Below are 25,061 nucleotides of genomic sequence, written 5' to 3'. Positions count from 1 at the left end.
ATGACCTTTTCCAGTGAAGTCAACCTTTTCTATGGGATATCAACAGAACATAGAATTTTTTTTTTTTGCATCATGTTTTCATGACATGTGAAGCATATCTATTTATATATCTGTGTGCATTTATATCTACACACACACAGAGTGTCCCAAAAGTCTTAGTGCAGTTTCAAATTATTAGAACCACTTGCTTCCGTCTACCTCAGTTTCCTCATCAGTGAACTAGATATAATAATAGCACCTACTTCCCAAGATTGTTGTGAGAATCAAATGAAATATTTGTAAAGCACTTAGAACAGAGCCTGCACATAGTAGGCACTTAATAATCTCTCCTTCCTTTCTCCTTCCCTCCCTCCCTCCCATGCATGCATCCATCCATCCCTTTGGCTCAATTCAGCAGAATGGATTCAGGGAACTTGGGTAGGAGGGAATGGGAAGAATTGTAGGTGGGATGAAATGTTTCCTGGACAGATGGTGTCAGGGCACCTGAAATTCCAATTCCTCCTTAGGAAGTCTGTTCTAGGAATTAAGACATGACTTTGGGGAACACTGCAACTCTATAAGACTCACAAGAAGGAGTTAACTTTCTAATGTTCCCAGGGTAGGGAAAAGATAAATATAAAATGATGTCAATATACCAACAGAGGCTCTTTTGCTGACAATTTACAGTAGTTTGGCCTTTGTGGAAGCACATAAAAACCTTTTTAGTTCAATAGAAATATTAAGAAATTAATATTTCTCTAGTCTAAAGTCTTTTTTCAGGCTTACTAGAAGGAAGGGAAGTTTATCAGTACTTAATTAAACTTCTCAGGAAACAATGCCCCCCACTAAAATTCTTTCTTCTTTTTCTCTTAAGCCTAACCTCTTTCTTTTAGGAAAGCTTGTAAAAGGTCAAGAACAAAAGCTAAGGCACAGAAAATGGATTAGGTGTGGAAACCAGACCTAGGAAAAGAAATACTTCATGTCTGATTAAAATGATTGCTTTCTCCTTTTTCCCAAAGTGATTAGGGCTGATGGTATGGGAGAGATCCCTCAATGATTTCAAGTGACTGGTGACTAGCTGGGGGAGTGGGGAGTCCTTGATGGGAGTGGTCAGAGGATTTGAGTAGTTTTAGGAAAATGATTTTCCAAGATTAAGTGACTATTGTTCTGGACTGATGAAGCAAAATAATAACTTTTGTCTTACCCCGAGTCTTGTAACTATGATTTGTCATATTGCAAAATTTTTCCTACTTAAGAATCCTAGAAATGTTACTTCAAAATGTCTTGTGGGGAGAGACATATCTGAGATCATGAGAAGACTACTCCAGCTTGGACATTTTTCCAAGCAGAATAGTTCTTGGATTAGAATAATGACAATAGATTCATTTCTAGGGAGCAATAAGACTTGAGGGGATCATGAGAGTCCCTTTAGGCAGAAACAACAGAGATTGGAATTAATCCAGTCCTCCTTCAGGAATAATTGGAGCTTAATTTCTGTTCCTGAATTCTGACACAGCAATGACTTCAATAAATACTCCAAGCTCAGTCACCTTAGCATGATCCCCAAGAGGCTTCCCCGTGTGCTCAGAGGCTAAGAAGCCAAGAAGGAATTCCAAGTTCACCATTTTCCATGTATTGACATACGTAGCCACGGAAGAGATTCATTTTGTCATGAAAACATTTGTCTTGCTGCTGGACACCAAGTAGTGGTCAAGTGTTTGCCTAAAACCTAAAGGCAGTTGGGTGGCACAGTGGAGAGGGCAGGAGACTTAGAGGCAGGAAGACATGAGTTCAAACCCTGTCACAGACATTTATTAACTAGAATTTCAGCTGGATGGCACATTGAACACAGCACTGAGCCTGTGGTCAGGAAGACCTGAATTCTAATGAGACCTCAAGTATTTCCTAGCCTTGTGACCCTGGGCAAGTTGTTTACCCTGTTTGCCTCCGTTTCTTCAATTGCAAAATAGCACCCACTTCCCAGGTATATTGTGAAGATCAAATGAAATATTTGTATACCTCTTAACATAGCGTACATAGTACGAGATATAAAAATGCTTATTCTTTCCCTTCTGATATGGGTTGGCTCTGAGATTCCTTCAAACACTAAGTTCTGTTGTTCTATAAACTATGACTCAAACATTTTAAACTAGCTAGCATTTAGAGAGTGCTTTAAGGCTTATGAAGTACTTTATATACATTTGATCATCCCAACGACCCAATGTTGTTCAGAAAGCAAAGTTACGTCTGACTCTTCGTGACACCCTTTGGCGTTTTCTTGGAAAAGTCACTGGAGTGGTTTGCTATTTCCTTCTCCATCTCATTTTACAGATGAGGAAACTGAGGCAAGCAGGGTTAAGGGACTTGCTCAGGATCACACTAAGTGTCTGAGGTCAGATTTGAACTCAGGGAGATGAGTCTTCCTGTCTCCAGACCCAGAAATGGGGTCTAGGCACTGCACAGGGCCACGTATAGATCCTTGGGACATTCCTCCTTTGGTTCAGGATCCTTCAGCAGAGAGTCACCAGCCTCCACCCTAGCTAGCTCTCTTCTTTCTCTGACCCTTCCTGGTGGATACCTCATTTTGTGACTCCATATCATAACTCTTGGAGGACAAGCAACTGCTTTCTCCTGTGAGGGTCTAGTATTCTCTTTAGGAAGAACCATATATCTGTTGCCAAAGAGTTTGGTGAACCCTCTTCACTTTCCTAGGTATCCTTAATCTACCCTCTGCCTTTGCAACAAAAGTCAGGACTCCCCTCTACCCCAACTCTTTTCTTTTTTTTGCTTTTCTCATGGAAGTCCTTTTGGTTTAAAAAAAATTGAGTTTTTTTGGAAAGTAAGCCTTCATTCTCCCTGAAAACCTTCAAGCCCTTTTATCTTTTCTTCCCAAGAAGATGCTTAGGATACACTTTGAGCATAGATAACAAGTATTTGATCTGCAGCAGAAAGACAAGCCCTGTGTCCTTTATGCATTACTATAACCCACCCCTCCTCCATACTTTCTGGAAACCAGATCCTCAGGTCTTTGTCAGTTTTGTTCTTAGCTCTTGTCACCAGTTCTCCTGGAAAAGTTCTCTGGAGGCCACTGCCTCAGAGAAGCAGCCACTGTCCACAAACAAAAAATAAACTCTGTGTATTTGGGGCGGTGGAATCTTCTAACTTCTATCAAAACACCAAAAGCTCAACTCTTTAGCTGTGTCTCGTTAGCATTTTTGGTGTTCAGTTCTGATTCTCTAGATTAGTAATCAATACCAAATGGCAACTGAAGGAAGGTCCCATCTGCATACAGATGATTCATGTAAATATAGGACATTCTGTCCTTGGAAAAGCTACTTGGAAAAGATTTTCAATATACAGTTTGATTTCAACATTTCCTGGGGATAAATGAGAAAAACAGCAATGAATCAGCTCAAGCCCAAATTTTTCAAATTTGATATCTTGATTTCCTTATCATCTCCCCCAGACTGAATTCTTTGTTTTTACTTCCCTATTTGTTATCATTGAAATATTAGGCATGATATTAAAAGGATTAGAGCCCGAACAAGGGGAAAAGCAAAGGACACTGAGCAAAGACTCAGCAAAGAGTTACTGTTTGCAAGTAGATTTTAGTATGTAGCCTTTTTTTTTTTTTTTTTTTTAGTGAGGCAATTGGGGTTAAGTGACTTGCCCAGGGTCACACAGCTAGTAAGTGTTAAGTGTCTGAGGCTGGATTTGAACTCAGGTACTCCTGACTCCCGGGCCAGCACTTTAACCACTGCGCCACCTAGCTGCCCCCAGTTTATGGCCTTTTTAAAGCAGATTTTTTTCTTTTGGAAATAACATACTCTACAGAGGAAAAACAATGCCTTGTGAGAATTAGTCTGTATTTTTCTAGTATAAAATTTTATTTTTAGAAACTATGAATGCACCTTCATAATAACCCTAAATAGCCCTTTAAGGTAACAAAGAGCTTTATATTTAATCTTCACAGCAACTGTGTAGAGTAAGTAGATTTTCATACTTAATATGTGCAGATAAGAAGATCAAAACTCATAGAATCCATATAACCTATATCAGATTACCTGCTGTCTAGGGGAGGGGGGAGGGAGGGGAGGGAGGGAGAAAAATCTGAAATTGTAAAGCATGTATAAACAAAAGTTGAGAACTATCTTTACATGTAATGGAAAAAATAAAATACCTTATATGTAAAAAAAAAAAAAACAACTCATAGAAGCCAGTGATTTTGTCAAGTCTATGTGTCTAATAAGTGGCAGAGGCTGGACTAAAAACCAGGTTTTTTTGTGCGTTGAAGTACTAGTAAATAGCAGTCATCTCTGAATCCTGACCCACCAGAATTTGGCTGCTGATTGAAAAGTGGCTATATTGAAGAGGCAAACGTATGGATTTGTATTTTCCTTGAGCTTCGGATGCTGTGATAATAAGGCATTGAATGCAGCTTGCGTATAGGAGATAATACTATGGTAGCATATTAGGTATTTATCCTGGTCAATTCTACCCCAATAACTTTACTAGCAGATGTTTTCTTATTTCCCTTTCCATGAGGTTACCATCCCAGTTCAGGTCCTTATCACTTCTTGCTTAAACTGTGTGATAGCCTCCTAGTTAGTCCTCTTCTCTTCTCTTCTCTTCTCTTCTCTTCTCTTCTCTTCTCTTCTCTTCTCTTCTCTTCTCTTCTCTTCTCTTCTCTTCTCTTCTCTTCTCTTCTCTTCTCTTCTCTTCTCTTCTCTTCTCTTCTCTTCTCTTCTCTTCTCTTCTCTCCTCTCCTCTCCTCTCCTCTCCTCTCCTCTCCTCTCCTCTCCTCTCCTCTCCTCTCCTCTCCTCTCCTCTCCTCTCCTCTCCTCTCCTCTCCTCTCCTCTCCTCTCCTCTCCTCTCCTCTCCTCTCCTCTCCTCTCCTCTCCTCTCCTCTCCTCTCCTCTCCTCTCCTCTCCTCTCCTCTCCTCTCCTCTCCTCTCCTCTCCTCTCCTCTCCTCTCCTCTCCTCTCTCCAATCCATTCTCCTTACAGTTACCAAATAATCTTACAAGGCACAAACAATAATAGCTTATACTTATATTGAGCTTTAAGATTTGTAAAGTGATTTATGCATGTTATTTCACTTAAGCCTCACAACCACCCTGCGACATAGTTGCTATTATTTTTTTTTTTGCCATTTTACACAGCAGGAAACTGAAGCTAAGAGGGCTGAAATGACTTTCTCAGGGCTACACAGCTAGCCTGTCTGAGGCAGGATTCGAATTCATTTGTGAATTCCAGTGACCTAGTTGCTTATGACCGTGTCAATCTGATGTTCTGAACAGGGAGCCACAGGCTTCACCAGACTTTCCCAAGAGTTCAGGACTCAAAAAAAGTTAAGAATCCCTGATTTATTGTTTAAAGGATTATTTAAGCTTTGCTCTTATTTAAACTTAATTTCCTTATTTTTTTTTAGTTTTGAATAATAGAGATTTGGTGATATTGAATTTTAGTTAATTGTGAAATATGTACCTCCACTAAAATTTTGCCATGGTGTTGAGGTGACCCTGATTTTTCCAAGGTTGTGGCAACAGAGCCCAAACTCCTGCAAGTTTTACTAATCTGGAGAGGCCTTGAATTTGGGGTCATTAATAGACTGAATGTCAATTTTCTGCCCAGTTAAGTTTGGAGACACTCATTCCGAAGGTGACTGCTGGGCAGTGGAATTTGGAGGCATAGCAAAATGTGAAGACCATCTCCTAAGTTGTAAAGGGGTTGCAGTGTGTACTATTTAAAGGAGTATCCATACCAGTGAAACCACAGATCTCTGAAGTGAAACATAAAAGATGTTTAAAATTTCCACAACATGCTCTTTTTAAAAATTAATTTCAGAAAATGTGTGAAGGACTTTTAAAGCAACTGACTGGTAGTATTTCTCTTTTAAAATTAGGAAAACTTAAATCTGGCATTGAATTCGGCATCAGCCATCGGCTGTACTGTAGTCAACATTGGAGCCCAAGATCTGAAGGAAGGAAAACCTCACTTGGTTTTGGGACTTCTCTGGCAGATCATTAAAGCTGGTCTCTTTGCTGATATTGAGATTTCCAGGAATGAAGGTAAAAATTATGATATTATTTACTTTTCCTTTAAAGAATAATTGTGGCCTCAAGATAAGCAATGATTTATCATTTTTGTCCTTTTAGCCCTGATTGCTTTACTAAATGAGGGAGAAGAACTAGAAGAACTCATGAAGCTTTCTCCAGAAGAACTCTTGCTACGATGGGTAAACTACCATCTGAATAATGCAGGATGGCAGAAAATCAGCAACTTCAGTCAGGATATTAAGGTTTGCTTTTTCCATCAAATATCTTGTCTCACAAATTGGCACTATAAAGTATGGCAAAAAGGAAGTGAGGGGACCATATGTTATATTTATGCTGAGCCTAACTCGGAACCTCTTCTAGAAGGCATGAGATAAGTTCAATTTCCCACTTTTCTTCTCTCTGCTTATCTGAATCCCCACTGTTGTTCTAGGCATGGATCAAATCCCATCTCCTCTGTGGAGCTTTCCTTGATCATGCCAGCTAGAAATTTGCTCTGAAATCCTATAGCAATTGATTGTTTACACATCTTATTCTGCTAAGTGGCACAGTGGATAGAGTACTGGCCCTGAAGTTGGGAGGACCTGAGTTCAAATCTCACCTCAGACACTTACTTAAAGTTGTGTGATTCTGGGGAAGTCACTTAACCCCAATTGCCTTAAACATCTAGAACCATCTCCAGTTGTTTGAGATGCATGTATGTATGTACATATATATATATATATATATATATATATATATATATATATATATATATATATATATATACACACACACACACACACACACATACATGTATATGTGTATGTGTATGTATATGTATATGTACATGCATTGCCCTACCTGGTTTGTGTCTCTTCTTCTGCAGACCTGGTAGTTTCCCTCAGCAAACTCCTAGAGTCAGGGGGTCTTTGTCTCCTTCGTACCTATACCTGGTGTGTAATAAAGACTGATATCCTTAGCGTCTAACACAAAGCCTTGTAAGTAGTAGGTGCTTAAAAAGAGATAACTTGGTCCAATCATCTTGGAGTTGAGAAGACCTGGGTTCAAATTCTGCTGCTGCTGATTACTAGCTGTGGGATTTCAGACAAGACATCTAATCTCTGAACTTCAGTTTCCTCATTGGTAAAATAGATCATACCAGTATATCCTACCTCATAGAGTTGCTGTGAATCTTAAATAGGATTACCTGCAAAGGACTATATTTAAAACACTCTATACATGTTCCTTATCATATCTGTGGAATTGAATTGGATTTTTGTATATCAATTCCCACACCATATGCTAATAATAACGATGGTAAAGATAATAACAACAATAATAACAGCTAGCAATTATGTAGCACATACTGTAAGCCAGGCACTATGCTAAACACTTTACATAGATTTCGTTTGATCCTCACAACAACCCTGTGAGGTTTGATCAATATGTTGTCCTTTGAGAAATGAAGCATATCCAGTTTAAACACTTCCATAAAAAGTTGAATCTTATGAAGCAAATTGATTTCTTTCCTTACAGGATTCCAGGGCCTACTATCATCTGCTTAATCAGATTGCCCCTAAAGGAGAAAAAGATGATGAACTTCCTATTACCATTGACTTTTCAGGATTTAATGTAAGTATAGTATTCTAGAACCATTTATACCCAGGTAGCATAAGGTTGGGGTTATATGGGTGATAAGGTGGGGCACAGCGAAGGGGTGGACCTTAGTCCTTTAGAAAATCTGATGCCTTTAAGGATTTTTTGTTGTATGTTGGAAATATTTTTTTTTTACATATAAGGTATTTTATTTTTTCCGTTACATGTAAAGATAGTTCTCAACTTTTGTTTATACAAGCTTTACAATTTCAGATTTTTCTCCCTCCCTCCCCTCCCTCCCCCCTCCCCTAGACAGCAGGTAATCTGATATAGGTTATATCTATATATCTATATATCTATATACATATACATATAGATAGATAGATATATACCCACACATATATACATACACATAATAACATTAATCCTATTTCTGCATTAATCCTGTTACAAGAGAAAAAATCAGAGCAGTGATGCAAAACCTCAAAATAGAAAAAAAAAAAACAGCACCCAAAACAAAAGAAATAGTATGGTTCAATCAGCATCTATACTCCACAGTTCTTTTTTTTTTTTCCTTGGATTTGGAGATCCTCTTCTATCATGCGTTCCCTGGAACTCTTCTGTACCATTGCATTAGCGAGAAGAATATAGTCCATCACAGTAGGTCATATGTTGGAAATATTATAGGATTTCAAACCTGGAGTCAGGAAACTCCAACTTGGGTTCAAATCCTGCCTCTCACACTTTCTAGTAAGTCACTAAATCTCTCTGAAACTCAGCCGAACTACTGTTATAGGCTGGTTGTGATCTCCTTTGCCAAAAGAAGTTCCCAACCTTACAAAATCCCAGAGCCTTGATGTGTAGATGTTTTTTGGAGTTCAGAAGTACAGTTGTAGCTTCTGCTACACGAGGGACAAATTCACATTTTGGCAAGGTTACTGCTGAGCCAGATGTCCTGCCCATTTGTATCACGGAAGTCAGAATCAGAATCACAAAAGGAAATAGATTTTTTTTTTTTGGTGGGGCAATTGGGGTTAAGTGACTTGCCCAGGGTCACACAGCTAGTAAGTGTTAAGTGTCTGAGGCTGGATTTGAACTCAGGTCCTCCTGACTCCAGGACCGGTGCTCTATCCACTACGCCACCTTGCTGCCCCTAAGGAAATAGATTTTACCAAGGAGGAAGCAGTGGCAGGAGTCCTTCCTCATCTGTTGATTCACTTTCATTGATAGATTTATCTTGGTGGGTTAACTTAGTCCTGATCAGCTAGGTAACTGTAGCAATTGCCTAAAATTTAGGGAAAAAATAGACCGAATTTAATGACTCAATGGGTGATGAACAAAAAGTCCTGGTTGATGCCCATTAGACTCTTGGTGCTCCATCAGGAACAGAGTACTTTGCGATCCTTTTCCCAGCTGTAATAGAACAACTGAGCTCTCACATAACTACTGTGGAGAGCTAAGAAAAAGTTCTCATAAGGTGTACTTAGAGTGCATGCAGTAGGTGCGGTGCTCGATAAATATTTGTTGAATTCAATTAAAATGTGCTTGTGTCTTTAGGAATCTAGAATGTGATCAGATCAGGTCATCTACCACATCTAGACCCTGTGGCTGTTGTGACTGAGGGAAAGGCAGAGAGGAATCTTGGTCATGATAGTAGTGTCTGGAATCTATCCCTGTCAACATTTCTCTGATGACACAAGAGCTTCACTTGTTAAAGGGGGTCTTTCTTCTCTAATCATATGTTAGAGGAGGGGCAGCTGGGTGGAGCAGTGGATAGAGTACTGGCCCTGGAGTCAGGAGGACCTGAGTTCAAATCTCACCTGGGCAAGCCACTTAACCCCAATTGCCTTAAAACATCTGGGGCCATCTCCAGTCATCCTGATATATATCTTGTCACTGGACCCAGTAGGTTCTGGAGTGGCATTGGTGACCTTGCACAGCCCTCCCTCACTTAAATTCAGTTTACCACAAGTCATGACATTACCCTGATGTCATGATCCACTTTGAGAACAAAGAACAAACAATAACAATGTTAGAGGAAGAGCATCTAGTTGTTCACAAGCTGTACATGACTTTGTGCATTTGTATCCAGTTTTACATACTGAAGTGTTAAGAAACAGTGTAGAGAGATTTGGTGTTGAGCCTTGCTAAGGACAGGCACATGCAGTCTAGCTTTGCTCCAATCCTCCAACTCCTCTAGCTTATTGTATGAAGCATCTTGGTGTATGTCACTATGGGTTTTAAGTAAGAGTGGGTAGAATCCAGTAGTATCCTCTTCATTCTCCCACTTAGGAAGCAGATATAGTAGCTGTAGGAAACTAGGTAGTCTGGTGGAGAGAGTGCCAGACCTGAAGACAGGAAGAACTGAGTTATAGTACAGCCTCAGATACATACCAGCTGTGTGACCATGGGCAACTCACTTAATCTCTGTCTGCCTCTGTTTCCTCATCTATAAAATGGGGTTAATAATAGCACCTACCTCCCAGGGCTGTTCTGAGGGTAAAATGAGATGTTTGTGAAGCATTTTACAAACCTTTAGCTGGCTTTTCAGGCTGGGGCTGCAAATAAGATATTTTCTAGGCTATTAAGTACCAGGAAATGTGCTAAATGCTAAGGATTAAAAGAAAGACAACAGCAATCCTTGCCTTTAAAGAACTCAAGATCTAATGGGAGAGAGAAAACATGTAAACAACTATATACAAACAAGATATATACAAGGTAAACTGGAACAATCTCAGAGGGAAGGCACTAAGATTGTCTTTAAAAATTTATTTGTTTCATGTAAATGTTTTGTGTTTATTTTTTTAAATGTTGAATTCCAAATTCTCTCCATCCTACCCTAACCCCTCCTTGAAAAGGAAAATAATTTGATATCTATTATACATGTGAAATCATGCAGAACATATTTCCATATAAGCCATATTGCAAAAGAAAACAGACAAAAAATAAAATTAGAAAAGTATGCTTCAATCTGCACTTCAATCATTTATCTATTTTGGCCTTACTTTGGTGTATGATATAAAATATTGGTCAGTGCTTTGTTTCTACCAAACTGCTTTACAGTTTCCCCAGCAATTTTGGTCAAATGTTGAGTTTGGATCTTTGGGTTTATCAAACACTAAATTACTGTGGTTATTTACTACTTCATATGTATCTGCTTTAGTCTAATTTACTACTGTCACGTGGCTAATCTAGTCCATCGATCCACCACTCTTTCTTAGCCAGTACCGAATTGTATTGATACTTACTGCTTTTTAATATAGTTTGAAATCTGGTACTGTTGGGCTGCCTTCCTTTATGTTTCAAAAAATTGATTCCTTTGATATTCTTGCCCCTTTGTTCTTCCAGATGAACATTGTTACTATTTTTTCTAGCTTTATAGAATAATTTCTTTGTAATTTAATTGGCATGACACTGAATAAGTAAATTAACTTAGATGGAATTGTCATTTTTATTATATTGGCTCAACCCATCCATGAGCAATTAATATTTTTCCAATTGTTTAGAACTATCTTTATTTGTATGAAAAGTGTTTTGTAATTGTGCTCATATAGGCCTTGGGTTTGTCTTGGCAGATAGACTCCCAAGTATTTTATATTGTCTGCAGTTATTTTAAGTGGAATTTCTCTATCTCTTTCTGGTGAACTTTGTTGGTAATATTCAGAAATGCTGGTGATTTATTTATTTTATATGCTACAACTTTGCTAAAGTTGTTAATCATTTCAGCTAATTTTTTAGTTGATTCTCTAGGGTGTTCTAAGTACACCATCATATCATCTGCAAAGAGTGATAGTTTTTGTTCCTCATTTGGGAAGACATTAAGATTAAGGTGGAAGGCAAGTGAGACAGGCTTCTTGCAGAAGGTGGGATTTTAATTGAGGCTTAAAGAAAGCCAGTGCTAATTATTTTATTACTTTTATTAATTTTGATCTGGAATAGTTGTAATGAAGGATTTGAGAACATAGCATAGTAAATTAATACCAAATAATTTGGAAATTACATTGTTAAAAGCCTTGGCATTTTGCTATTATGTTTAATTGGACCTGATGCAGTCCTTTCATGTAGTCCCTATTTTTTATTCCAATACCAAATAATGTTGTTTTTTAAATTCAGACAGGGAACCTAGAGGAAAGATAACTATGGAGTGAGAGGTTGGGGAATGTGATTAAGACAAATAGGGTTATTTATTGAGTGGCTAATATTTGGAGAAAAATCTAAATTAGATTGCTATCTATGCATGGAGTGAGTGGTATCACCTTTCTATATAAAAAGATTGTGATACTTTTAATGTAATAGGTTGGTTTTTAGATAAGACAGGAAGGAATTAATTTTTCAACCTAAGATGAACAATGATGAATAAGTAAAATTAATAAAAACTCTCTGACATTTATACAGTATTTTAAGGTTTACTTAATATACATTATCTCACTTGAGATGACATATAGCAATATAAGACTCTATTTCCTGAAATTATTTCATCTATTTAGACATAATAAATACATTTAATTCTGACACCAGACTCATTTTCACAAATATCTCATGACAACATGTATTATTATTTTAACCAATATTTCATTGTTTTAGGACTAGCTCATGAGCCAATCCATCTATAAATGTCTCTTGCATAGGCAATAAGTACTTGACAATTGTCTTGTCCACTGTGAACATGGCACGTTGGAGTGAATATTGAACCAGAAGTCAGAAGATCTGAGATATGGGTCTGACTATGTGTGTCCACTAGGAATGCTACCTTATACATCTAATCTCTCCAGCCCTATTTCCTCATCTACAAAATTAGAAAAATACTGGCTTTGCCTAAAACTCTGCATTGTTGTGAGAATCAAGTGACATAATCAATGTTAAAGGTGGTGGTGTTTGAATATAGTGGGTTAAACGACTGATTCTTCTTACAGATTTAGAATAATCAAAGCCAGAGTCTTTAAAAATTCCTGGAGACTCTGCCCTAGCTGTCATCAGATAGATTTGCAGGAGAATGTTTATCTACAGTATGAATAAGCTAAAAAAAATTTCTGGAATAAGCTCTTGAAAGGGTTTTCTTGTTGTCGTTTCACTGTGTAGCTTTAGAGAATAGTGTTAGATAAATAGTCTCTAACATGAAACTTGTTTACTTCCAAGATATTAGTTCAAAAAATCATGCTGCTGTTGCTGCTGACATTCAGCATTGTTCACAGGTAAGCATACAGAAGATGCTCAATAAATGCTTTTTTCATCCATTCCTTCACAGGAAAGAAATGATCTGAAGAGAGCTGGCCTGATGCTTCAAGAAGCAGATAAACTGGGCTGTAGGCAATTTGTTTCACCTGCAGATGTGGTTTCTGGAAATCCTAAACTTAATTTAGCTTTTGTAGCAAATCTGTTTAACACATATCCGTGTCTACACAAGCCTGACAATGACATTGATATGAATTTGTTAGAAGGTGAGTTTCTTTTGGTCTTAAATTGTCTCACTCTGTTCAGAATATGGTGCTGGCTCACTGTAACAATCAAGGGAACAAAGAGAAGAAAATTTTGTATCAAAGAAATAATTTTGTGTGTGACCCTGGGCAAGTCACTTAACCCTCATTGCCCTGCCCCCCCCGAAATAATTTTGTGTGTGTGTACACATATGTTTTATGCATGTGTGTATATTAATGGATTAGAATTCAGTGAGTGTTGGATAAAAGACAACATTGGGGTAAAAAACCCTAGAATTTTCCCAGCTATTATTAGTGTGATGAAAACTACTATATGTTAAAAAATCCATTAAATAATAACATAATCGTGATAATATGGATAATATGTTTTCAGTCAGAAGACATTAATGGAATATTTTTTTTACTTCAAAGCTAAAGAGCAATTCCATTTTTCTCCAGATTGGTTCTTTTTGCAGTGGTCTTAATTAGGTGGGAGGGAAATTAAACACTCATTATTTTATTGTCGTATCATATATAAGCTGTCATTATCTGTCTTATAATTTATAACTTTCCTGTTTTGCTTCATGAAATGCAGATTTGACCCCTCCTAATGTAGGTACTGTATTTAGTACTTTTCTATCCATAAACTTATTTATTCTGAATTTTTTCTATTATTACCATTTATTCTTTTCTTCTGGGTTGGCGTTTCTTCTTTGCATCGTTTTTGCTGTGTTATCCTTGTCTTAATATGCCGAAAGAATGACATGATGGAGAAGCAAAAATGTAGTTTAAATTATGACCCTGAAATGAATCTTTGATAATATAAACTAACTATCTGATTTTCTTCCTAGAGTAGCAGGTTATTACCATTTAAAACACATTTATTTTTGACAATTTGACTTTACAGTTAAATTTTAAGTCTTTTTTCCTTCATTCCATATGTCCATAAACCTCTCCTGCTTCTTATTTTTGAAAGGGCCCATTTTAATCCTTCAACATAACTGTATTTTGAAATACTTAATTATCCCATACTTATTAAAGGATCTTACTATATAGGAAAAGGTCTATACCCTGTTTTGGATCATGTAATATAAAAGTCAACTTAGACAAAAATTCTGTCTTTTTAAATTTTTCCTGCCCTTCCTACCCTCCCATTTCCTCATACCTTATACATCTATTCATATTAGTCCAAGAATCTCAAAGAAAAAAAATATGACCACGGCAATGGTGTTTGCAGAAAAAGTCACCATTGTTAATGATGACCCTTCTTTTCGGTTTGCTTCAGAGAATGGTAGCCTCCACTCCTGGAAAGCAGAAACTAAAGTCCCCAGACTTCTCCCTTTCATATATATTCCTCCCTTGCTTTTGGTAATGAGGACAAGAGTCAGGAATATACCCCTTCTTCTATGCTCTTTTGTGACCTCCACCACTATGATACCATATATAAATAATTTTCAGTTCTACCATTATACTTGCTGTGCCAATTGACAGCCACAGTAATTTCTTTTGTATTCAATATAGCTTCAAAGTTAAAGAATATGCTTTGTCATTATACGTATGTAAATGGCAGTAATGTCAGTCCAAATGCAGACATTTCCATAAAAAATAGAAAGTTAAACTGAAGTATTTGAAAAAAAAATTTAAAGGAAGGCTAGGTTTTCACAAGTCTGGCAAATTTCACAATTCCTGTGTTTTACAATAAAAGACACTTGTTTAGAATGGCATATTAAAAATGGTCTGCTATTTTTAGCCCCTGAATTCTTGCTAGTTAGAGGTGCATTCTTGAACTTGCTGGCTCTTACCTCCTTTTGTCTTGTTTGAATTCCTTTGCTATCATATTCAGCATGCATTTGGTAGATTTTTTTCAGTGTGAATGGTATTGCTGAATATTTCCTTTAGTATTTACCATGTACAATTGTAAGAAGATGATACTGCCGGAAGTATTTATCAATTGCCTTAGAACATATCTCCTGATATAGTCCTTTAAAAATAATCATTTGACGCTACCATCATTATATTTAGGACCATGGATCTAGAGCAGGAAGAGACGTTAGATGACTTTTTTTCCCCTGGATATTTGTGTTTTTATTCACTGCTTATTAAAGCGAATTTTGCCATGTTATCATTGATATATAGTAAGTGCAGTTCAGGTAACAGTATTCCTCCCTCCCCCAAATTCAGACATAATCACTATGCAAATATTAGTGAAAATTATCTTAATAAAATCCAAAGAAGTCTTTCAAAGTACAATTAAGCCTTAGATCCTTCTTATGAAACAAAGCAAAATCATATATTGGCCAAGTTGTTGTGAATAACAAAATTATTGAAGAATAACTCTACACGTGAATGCTATCATTCATTATCTCTGGAAGGATGTTCATAATATTCCTTTATTTTATGATTCTACAAAAATGTAATAAGCCCATTCAGTTTTCTAGGAGTTCCATCAAAAGGGACAGACATAAAAAAATTTTTTAATAAGAAAAAAAAGGGACAGCAATAAACGAAGAGCATTCTACCACTTAAATTTCTGCAGTGTCCTGTAGTTCTACTTCTAATTTAGAAAATATTTCCCAGTCCAGAATGCACATGCTTTTGTTTTGCTTAACACTCTCCCAAACTGTATGATATCTCAGGTTTTGAGCATTTATTTACAGATAAAACTAGAGCTTGATAAATAAATGCCCTGTTATGAAACTTATTTACTTTCTAGATATCAGTTATATTTAAATCGATGCTGTTGCTGCTAACACTCAGATTTAATGATTTGTAAGAAACCTGAAGCTGATGAAAGTGTCAGAACAACCTGAGAACAAATAAAATATTTACATCTTCCACTGTGTTTACTGCTTGGTAGAATTTAATTATTATTTTAAATCAAAATGAAACCATGACTTTATGAAAATGTGTAATTTATATTATGACCCTCAGAGTTGCTCCCTAAACAGTTTTTTAAGTCCAGGAAACTGGACCAGAACTTGGAATTGAGACCTTGCTTTGAATCTTGCTTCCAAACTTTGATATAAATATGACCTTGGGCTCCTTAAGCCTCAGTTTCTTCATTGATAAAATGAAGGGATTAGGGGGAAGCTAGGTGGTGCAGTGGATAAAATACCAGCCCTAGAGTCAGGAGGACCTGAGTTCAAATCCAGATTTAGACACTTAACACTTACTAGCTGTGTGACCCTGGGCAAGTCACTTAACCCCAATTGCCTCACACACACAAATTTTTTTTTTAAATGAAGGGGGAACAGCTAGGTGGCGCAGTGGATAGAGCACCGGCCCTGGATTCAGGAGTACCTGAGTTCAAATCTGGCCTCAGACATTTAACACTTACTAGCTCTGTGACCCTGGGCAAGTCACTTAACCCCAATTGCCTCACTAAAAAAAAAAAAAATGAAGGGATTAGATTAGATTATCTCAAAGACCCCTTCCAGCTATTTACTCATTACTCTGGGAGGGAAAAAGACAAGTCTACATCACACATGATGAGCCTTAATTTCAGTATTTATATTTGTTGAAGACTATCATTTCAAAAACATTTCATATCTAATTAGAATTGTTAAGTGGTCATTAGGAAAAAGAAAAGTAGGAATTTTAGCCATTTCAGTTTTTAAAAAAATAATGCTTTATAAAGGTTTATCAAAAGCAGAGAGATAATTTAAAAAATAATAATCTTCCTAATAGATGCCATGTGTAGTTTAACAGAAATAAAAGCAAAATAATCTAAAGAAAGAATACAGGGATTAACAGTGAAAACCATATGAAAAATCCATCACATTATTTGCCAGTCCCCTCTCAGTAGTAGAAATAGTAATCAGGGCTTCTAGGATACAGATCCCTCCTTCTTCTTCCTCACCCTTACCCTGACTGTCAGAACCAACATGGTTTGAGAGATTATTCGTGGTATTTCATTTCAGAACTGCCCAGAGAGCTGTCTAGTACCTAGAATACTCAAGTAATGACTCAATGTCAATTTGGAGAAAGGTCTATAGTGGAGTGTCACAGGGATCAGTACTTGACCAAATGCCATTTAGCATTTTTACCAATGGCTTGATTAAAGTTACTTATGATAACACAAAACTGGAAAGGATAATTAGTACATTGGATAATATAGTCGGAATCCAAGTAGGCTAGAACTCTGAGCTGAATATGATTTAATAGGGATTAAAATGATGTTTAAATTTAGGTTAAAGTTAGAAAAAGCTATGGATTTTAGTAGAAAGCAAGTTCAACATTCATTAATAATGGGATATAGCAACCAAAACCTGTCATTTTATTTTAGGCTCCATTAAGAGAAGTAGAGTATCTCGGGTAGGTAGGTGGTGCAGTGGATAGAGCACTGGCCCTGGATTCAGGAGTACCTGAGTTCGAATCCGGATCAGACACTTAACACTTACTAGCTGTGTGACCCTGGGCAAGTCACTTAACCCCAATTGCCTCACCAAAAAAAAAGAAAAAAGTAGAGTATCAAGGATAAAGGAAATTCAGATCCCCCTGTATTCTACCCTGGAGAGGCCAAATGTGGACTATTATGTTCAGTTTTGGATACCACATTTTAGGAAGGATACTGATAAACTGGAAAGCATGGTTGAATGAGCTAGTCATGTTTAGCCTGGAGAAGAGAAGATTCGGAGGATATATATGTTAGCTGTCATCAAGTATTTCAAAGGCTGTCATGCAGAAGAGATTAGATCTGTCCTGTTGGCCCCAGAGGACAGAACAAGAAGCAATAGGTAGAAGATGAAAAAAGATAGATTTAGGCTTAATGCAAGGAGAAGTTTTCTAATAATTAGAGCTATTTGAAACTAGCATAGGTTGCTTTGTTAGGTAGAGGGCTCGCCTTGAATTGAGGTTTTCAAACTAAGGCTGGATAACCACTGGTAAGGGATATTATAGAGGAGATGCTTAGGCAGGTGTGGGTTGAACTAATTGGCCCTTTTGGCTTTTAGGTGTGGGATCTTGGTCTGAAAGTGCCCCAGGAGGTTCTTTGATGAAAAGCAGTAGAACAACTGTCCCTATATTTATAGATTTGTGCCCTTGAGAGTCTTGGGAGTACCGAAATTGTTTGAGGTGTTGCAGAGTCTGTAGCTGGGCTGGCCTATGGGTTATTAGTACTGAATGATACAAATTCCCCTCTTGTCAATGACATCCTAGGATATTCCAGCACTGCTTCACTCAAACTAGGATGGTAGAATACTCTCACCAAGAAATAAATCTATAGAGTCAATTGTGAGTGAAATTAAAGTAAAGCACAAGGGTCTAATTACAGTCTGGAAAGCAGAGGAAGAGAGAACAGTGAAGCAAAAATCTCATGATGTTCCACTGCATTTCTTTTTTTTTTTTAAAGTGAGGCAATTGGGGTTAAGTGACTTGCCCAGAGTCACACAGCTAGTAAGTTTTAAGTGTCTGAGGCCAGATTTGAACTCAGGTACTCCTGACTCCAGGGCCAGTGCTCTATCCCCTGGGCCACCTAGCTGCTCCTGCACTGCATTTCTTAAAAGATTCAATTTTTCCATCATACTCACAAGATATTATGAGCTGGGGCAGCTAGGTGGCGTAGTGGATAAAGCACTGGCCCTGGAGTCAGGAGTACCTGAGTTCAAATCCGGCCTCAGACACTTGACACTTACTAGCTGTGTGACCCTGGGCAAGTCACTTAACCCCCATTGCCCTGCAAAAAAAAAAAAGAAAAGAAAAAGAAAAAAGATATTATGAGCTACCTTCCTTAGATTGCTACAAGCACTACCTTTGTAGGAATCCTCCCATTCAGTAAGCTCCAGTGGTTCCCTGTTACTACCTCCAGGGTCAAATATAAAATCCAAATAATGGTACTTAGGGGTGTTTATCTAAAGCAATCTCCAATGTTATATAGGCTTAATGTGGGAGAAAGTAAATCTTAGCTACAGAGGGTGATTAAGCAGCATTTGGGAAGGTTGTAGCTCTGATGCATTTACTGTAGGAACTACTAGCAGAACACAGGTGACCTATAAATATCAACATGTCAGTTATGTCTAAGCACCTGTGGATTTTTACTCTGTTTTGCATTTGTTCTTAGCTCTCCCTCTTCTTTCCCTTCCCCCTTTCACCACAGACAAGGGATAAGTTTACACATGACATCAGTTTCCCTGTGCAAAGCTATTGGCACACATTTAGAGGCCACTTCTGGAAAACTGGGTTTTTAACATTTCCTTTGCAAATGACAGCTTTTCTATTTTTACTTACGGTGACCAAAAAACCTTATTAATATTTAGAATCCCACCCTCAAATTGAATTCCAACTACAGTTCTAAAAATATCAACCGTTGCACATAGTGTAGCCTCAAAGGAATCCCCGTTCTGCTCAGCTATGCTGTAAGCAAATAAAGACTTCCGCAGCAATGATTGCCATTTGCAAAATGGGAATTGTTTTCTAAAGGAAATACAGCACAGGAACCTCAACTAATCACATATAGTTGGCTTAAGCGTAAGAATAGTTTAAATATATATGTCTTTCATACCCCTTTCCCGCCCCCCTCCCCAAATCATCAATATGTACTCATATCTATTATAGGAGAAAGCAAAGAAGAGAGAACATTCCGGAACTGGATGAATTCTTTGGGTGTCAGTCCATATATTAATCACTTGTACAGGTAAATATCCAATTGCTTTCCATCTTTATTGTTAAAGAGAAACACTTTAAGGATTAATCTGGAATCTTTAAATAAAATTTTTTAAAATCAGGAATTTTGCCAGCAGGTGGAATGGAGGAATGAGTGAAGCCCAGCAATATAAGGGATTCAAAAGGGAAATTAAAGTGAAGTCACAGAATTAGCTATTTAAAGTTTGCTTTCAAATGCTTACATAAATAAGCATTTTAGTAAAAGTAACCTTTCTGCCTTATTTGAATTGCTGACCAAGAAATAACCAATCGATTTTGACCTTCAATTATACTGGTTGAAAGACTGTAGTGGGGGAAGCTAGGTGGTGCAGTAGATAGAGCATCGACCCTGGAATCAGGAGGATTCAAATCTGGACTCAGACACTTGACACTTACTAGCTGTGTGACCCTGGGCAAGTCACTTAACCCTCATTGCCCCACCCCCCACAAAAAGAATGTAGTTATATTTTATAAGTGCTTATTAATATTTGAATATCTGCCAAGTTATATTATTACAATAGGGTTTTTTTGGGGGGGGAAGAGATATTTTTCCCCCAAACCATTCCCACACTTCCATGTGTACTGTATTTTTTTCTAACATGAAACTTCTCCCTTGGGTCTCTGGAAAGTCTTATAGATAGAATATATGCCTAGAGACAGGCTCTGTATCTGTCATCTAAGGGTCATTCTGGTCAAGTTCAGAGAGGCTTATTGCTAAGATTAACCACCTGGTGATAAAGACTTTTGGGCTTGACAAATCATGAAACTGCCCAATAAAGTGTGAACTTCACTAGTGAAGGGACAGAGCACACCAATGAAATCAGGGATCTTCTGAAATGGCAAAGCATAATGCTCCTGGGAATGATGTTAGGTTTTTCCCAAATAACTTAAATATTTTATTTCATAATTTGTGTTGAAAATTATAATAAGGCATTAATATTGATAGAACTCAAAAACATTGTTTCAAATTCTTCCCTTTGTGTCTGTGAAGGACTTTCTCTAATTTCTCCTTCCAGAGATGAATGGTTAAAAAAAATTCTCTGATGTGCTTTATTATAAATTCTACCAACTTATCTTTTTAAAAAATACAGATATTTAATTTGAACTTCATCAGCTGTTAACTTTGAAGTAATCAGGACTTAATTATCTGAATTTATCAATAATTAACTGGTCCAAAACCTTTTGTAAGTATTAATGGAAATCTTAATTCTTAGGCAAAATTATTGCTTCCTGAAAAGATTAGCTGCACTAAAGTATTAAGGGCTATTGAAGCAATCCTAAGAGAGTGGTTCTTAAAAGCCCAGAACCTAACCACAGAAGGAGGGTGGGCAAGACAGATAAACTGCTGAGAAGATGGGCACATGCAAGTGGGATCCGTATGTGAAGAGGATGCAGCTTTGGTACCATATGATTACCACTGGGGAGGGAAGACAGTGCCAGGAAAAGAACACATCCTGGCTGCCCCAAAAGTGAATTTGACTTTCTCATTACCTGCATATGGGTCTATTCCACCTGGATTCACAAGACTCCAAAAGAAGTGATGGTGAAGTCAACAAGCATTATTAAGTCTTTACTATATGCCAGGCACTGTGCTAAGTGCTGGGGGTACAAAGAAAGGCAAAAATAGTCTGTGCCTTCAAGGAACTCACATTCTAATGGGGGAGACGCCATGCAAACAACTATTTGCCAATAAGATATATACAAGCTTAACTGGAGGACATCTCAGAGGGGAGGCTCTAGCATTAGAAGAGACTGGGAGGGGCAGCTAGATGGCGCAGTGGATAGAGCACGGGCCGTGGAGTCAGGAGGACCTGAGTTCAAATCTGAGCTCAGACACTCAACACTTACTGGCTGTGTGACCCTGGGCAAGCCACAACCCCAATTGCCGAAGAAGAAGAAGAAGAAGAAGAAGAAGAAGAAGAAGAAGAAGGAGATGAAGAAGAAGAAGAAGAAGGAGATGAAGAAACTGGGAAAGACTTTGGAAGAAGATGTGATTTTAGGTGAGATTTAAAGGAAGCTGGGGAATTTACGAGACAGAGGTGAGAAGGGAGAGAATTCCACAGTCATTGAAAAATGAATCAAGTCAGGAGGTGAAATTTCGTGAGGCAGAGTAATGAGTCTTTTGTGAGGAACAGTAATGAGTCACTGGATCATAGAATATACTGGGGGAAGGGGAGAGTATTATGCAAGGATTGGAAGAGTTGCAAGGGGCCAGGTTATAGAAGGCTTTAAAAACAAAACCGGATTTTATATTTGACCCTGGAGGTAGTAACAGGGAACCACCGGAGCTTACTGAATGGGAGGGTGACGTGTTCTTTAGGAAGACAATTTTGATAATCACTTGAGTGGAAGATGTGCTGGAGCAGCGAAGACCAAGGATGTGGAAAGCTCTGTTGTCTTATATGGCAAATAGACAACAATGGACAAGTGACCATTGTTTTTAATCATTCATAAGAAGTATTTACAATAATATTGTATGCTTTGGAACAACTTGGAGGAGCGGGTAACAAGTATTACCCATATCTGAGCTTAATCAGAGTGAGATTGGAATTTTCAAATGAGGTTGTTGGTATCAGTGGGAAAGAAGACATTTTGACTTTACTATGGCCATACCCTTAGAGAATCTTCTGAGAATCAGCTTGGATTGGAACCAATTCCAGTCTGTTCAAGATACTAGCAAGATATTGAAAATAGCAAGCTTGGACCCAATCTCTGCACACTTTGGCCATCCATATAACCTGTGCAGAGGTCTACAAGAGAATAGGGGTAAATGGTAACCATGAACATCATGAGAATACCTTGAAAGTAGATCTTAGGGCAGTTGACTTTTGATTCACCAGTCCTGGAAGAATGAATTGAGTCAAAAGTGTCAGCAAACGACAGTTATGTTCTCACTATGTGCGTGAGATGCGCCCAAGAAGGGTCATAGGAAAAAACCCAATTCCCAACCATTCTGGGGATGATCTAGAAAGATTCCTTTATCTACGATGGTTGTTCTTGGAAATCATCTAAAATACCTACTGGTCAATTTTGTCACAGCACAGCAGCCCCTATACATCTTGTGTTAAAACCATATCTTTTTCTGGTCCCCTTTGCCAACCCTTGCCCCCTTTGCTAGTCAGTATAGTAAATTTATAAGTACTCAGTATAAAGGGGCAATAGCAGGAAATCAGATCACAAGTCACATATAAACCATACCAAAGATCGAAGAAGCATAATTTACAAATAGTATCATATATCAACCAAAATCACATCTTGGTAATTTGTGCTGAATCAGAAGAAGCCATGTAAGTGCAGATGTCAGGGTTCTGGTCCTATGATATGCAAATTTCAGACAAATACCAGACTGCCGTAGTTCTAAACCAGTAGAATATAAAAAAAGGTGTTGATAACTTTGAGATTATGTGGACATATCAACTTTAACGTTTTGCCAGTAACTTTGAGATGACTGGATATGTTAGTGAGCTAATCCCAAAGTGGCATGGATAAGAGTTAGTCTGTTCCCCCAAAAACCCTTTCAAAAGGAGACCTCAAACTACTGCCCCTTACCTTCCCACTAGCACTCTTCCATCTCCTAAGGGTCCATGCTGCTTGAATGCTCCCAACTTTAGTTCACAGTTATATAAGTGACTCATCCCCTCCCCATCCTCTTCCTCATGGTTCCTGTCTCCCTTCACCATACCATTTCCCCCATCCCCACACTGCCTGCCTCTGTACCCCTTTCACCTCTTGTCTCTGCCTTCGCCTGTTTTTGCCTCCATATCTTCTGTGCTTAAAGTGTGATTGCTACCCTGTTTCCTACTGCCATTTGTGGTCTTTCCTGGGGAGTCCCCAAAGTACTGGAGTATCTGCCCCCATTTCACAATTTCATAATTTGATGATCAATTCATGTCACATCTAGTAGTTAAACAGAAGAACAGAAAGATATGCGTGTGTATAGATTGTCTTTTAGATAGCCAGTGGTTCTCAGTAGTGTCCTTATGTAGCAGCTACTACCAGAATCCTTTGACAGAGGAAGCCAAGGACATGGCTATCATCTGTCTTACTGGATCTTGCTCATTTGAATGTATGTTCCAAACTTTCTCTTGGACACCTACCAATTTCCAACAATTGATAGAGAGAGCAGCTGCAGACATTAACTTCCTTGAAGTGTTGGTATACCTTGATGACATCATTTTCTTTGGCAAGATCCTGGAAGAACAGGAGGAAAGACTGATGAAAGTGTTGAACCAATGAAAGGAAAATGGCTAGAAATTTTCATTTGATAAATGACAGTTTTGCAGAGCCTCTGCTAAGTGTGTCAGTCATATAGTAGCTCAACAAGGCCTTGAAAGTCTTACATAATGACTTTGGGTATATGGATCAAGAAAGAAGCCTAGAACTAGTAAAGAACAGACTTTAATGGTCCAAGACCACTGCTGACCTCATTAAGAAGTGTGAGGATTGTCCTTGTGTGTAAAGAAAAGTATTGCCAAGTCATGTTGCATTTTTTTTTTAGTGAGGCAATTGGGGTTAAGTGACTTGCCCAGGGTCACACAGCTAGTAAGTGTTAAGTGTCTGAGGCCGGATTTGAACTCAGGTACTCCTGACTCCAGGGCCGGTGCTCTATCCACTGCGCCACCTAGCTGCCCCCCATGTTGCATTTTTAGAGAATATAAACACTGAAAAACTTAGAACACCATCTCTTCCTTCATCTATGTCTCACATGCAGAGGTGGCTTTTTTCCTTACCAAGGCAAACCCCTCTACTTGCAAAAGTGATTCCCTTCCATCCTCAGGCTTGAAACCTAAAAGTCATCTTTAATTCCTCACTCTCTCTCACCACCCACACCCAAGGTATTACCAATATTCGTCTTCTTCTTCTTCTTCTTGACTTGGCCAGGATCACACAGCTAGTAAGTGTTAAGTGTCTGAGGTTGGATTTGAACTCAGGTCCTCCTGACTCCAGGGCTGGTGCTCTATCCACTGTGCCACCTAGCTGCCTCATCTTTGCAGTCTTCTTATACTCCACCTCCCCCATTTACAATTCAGTCCAGTAACAAAAGCCTCTTTGCCTTTCCTCAAACAAGACACTCCATCTCTCAGGTCTGGGATATTGTGTCCCATGTCTGGAATGTTCTCCATCCTTATCTCTACCTCTGGGCTTCTCTTGCTTTTACATGCAGTTGTTTACATGTTGTCTCCCCTATTAGATTATGAGCTTCTCAAGGGCAGGCACTGTCTTTGGCTTTTCTGTGTATACTCAGGGCTTAGCACAGTGCCTGGCATATAGTAGGCGCTTAATAATTACTAACTGATTGGATTATTGGCAGAACTGAATTGGCTTTCTGTCTCTGGAAGGAAATAATATGTCCATAAGTCACATTCTGGTAGTTAGTGATCATTGCACAGGATCT

At 38.1% G+C, this 25,061-nt stretch overlaps 1 protein-coding gene across 6 annotated transcripts in view; it reads left to right on the top strand.

Annotated features, from left to right (window-relative positions):
• Positions 1 to 25,061, top strand: part of PLS1 (plastin 1) — a 156,999-nt gene that overhangs the window by 117,415 nt on the left and 14,523 nt on the right. For 5 of the 6 annotated variants that reach the window (XM_043994723.1, XM_043994718.1, XM_043994721.1 and 2 more), the window contains 6 exons: positions 5,885 to 6,050; positions 6,138 to 6,280; positions 7,554 to 7,649; positions 12,859 to 13,051; positions 13,623 to 13,643; positions 19,580 to 19,658. In XM_043994723.1, coding sequence (XP_043850658.1) covers positions 5,885 to 6,050; positions 6,138 to 6,280; positions 7,554 to 7,649; positions 12,859 to 13,051; positions 13,623 to 13,643; positions 19,580 to 19,658 — 698 coding nt within the window. The remainder of the gene's footprint in view (positions 1 to 5,884; positions 6,051 to 6,137; positions 6,281 to 7,553; positions 7,650 to 12,858; positions 13,052 to 13,622; positions 13,644 to 19,579; positions 19,659 to 25,061) is intronic. The other variant, XM_043994719.1, reaches the window with a different exon arrangement.

Source organism: Dromiciops gliroides, chromosome 3, assembly GCF_019393635.1.
Source record: "Dromiciops gliroides isolate mDroGli1 chromosome 3, mDroGli1.pri, whole genome shotgun sequence".
Taxonomy (NCBI): domain Eukaryota; kingdom Metazoa; phylum Chordata; class Mammalia; order Microbiotheria; family Microbiotheriidae; genus Dromiciops; species Dromiciops gliroides.
This window is presented reverse-complemented; position numbering and strand designations above follow the sequence as displayed.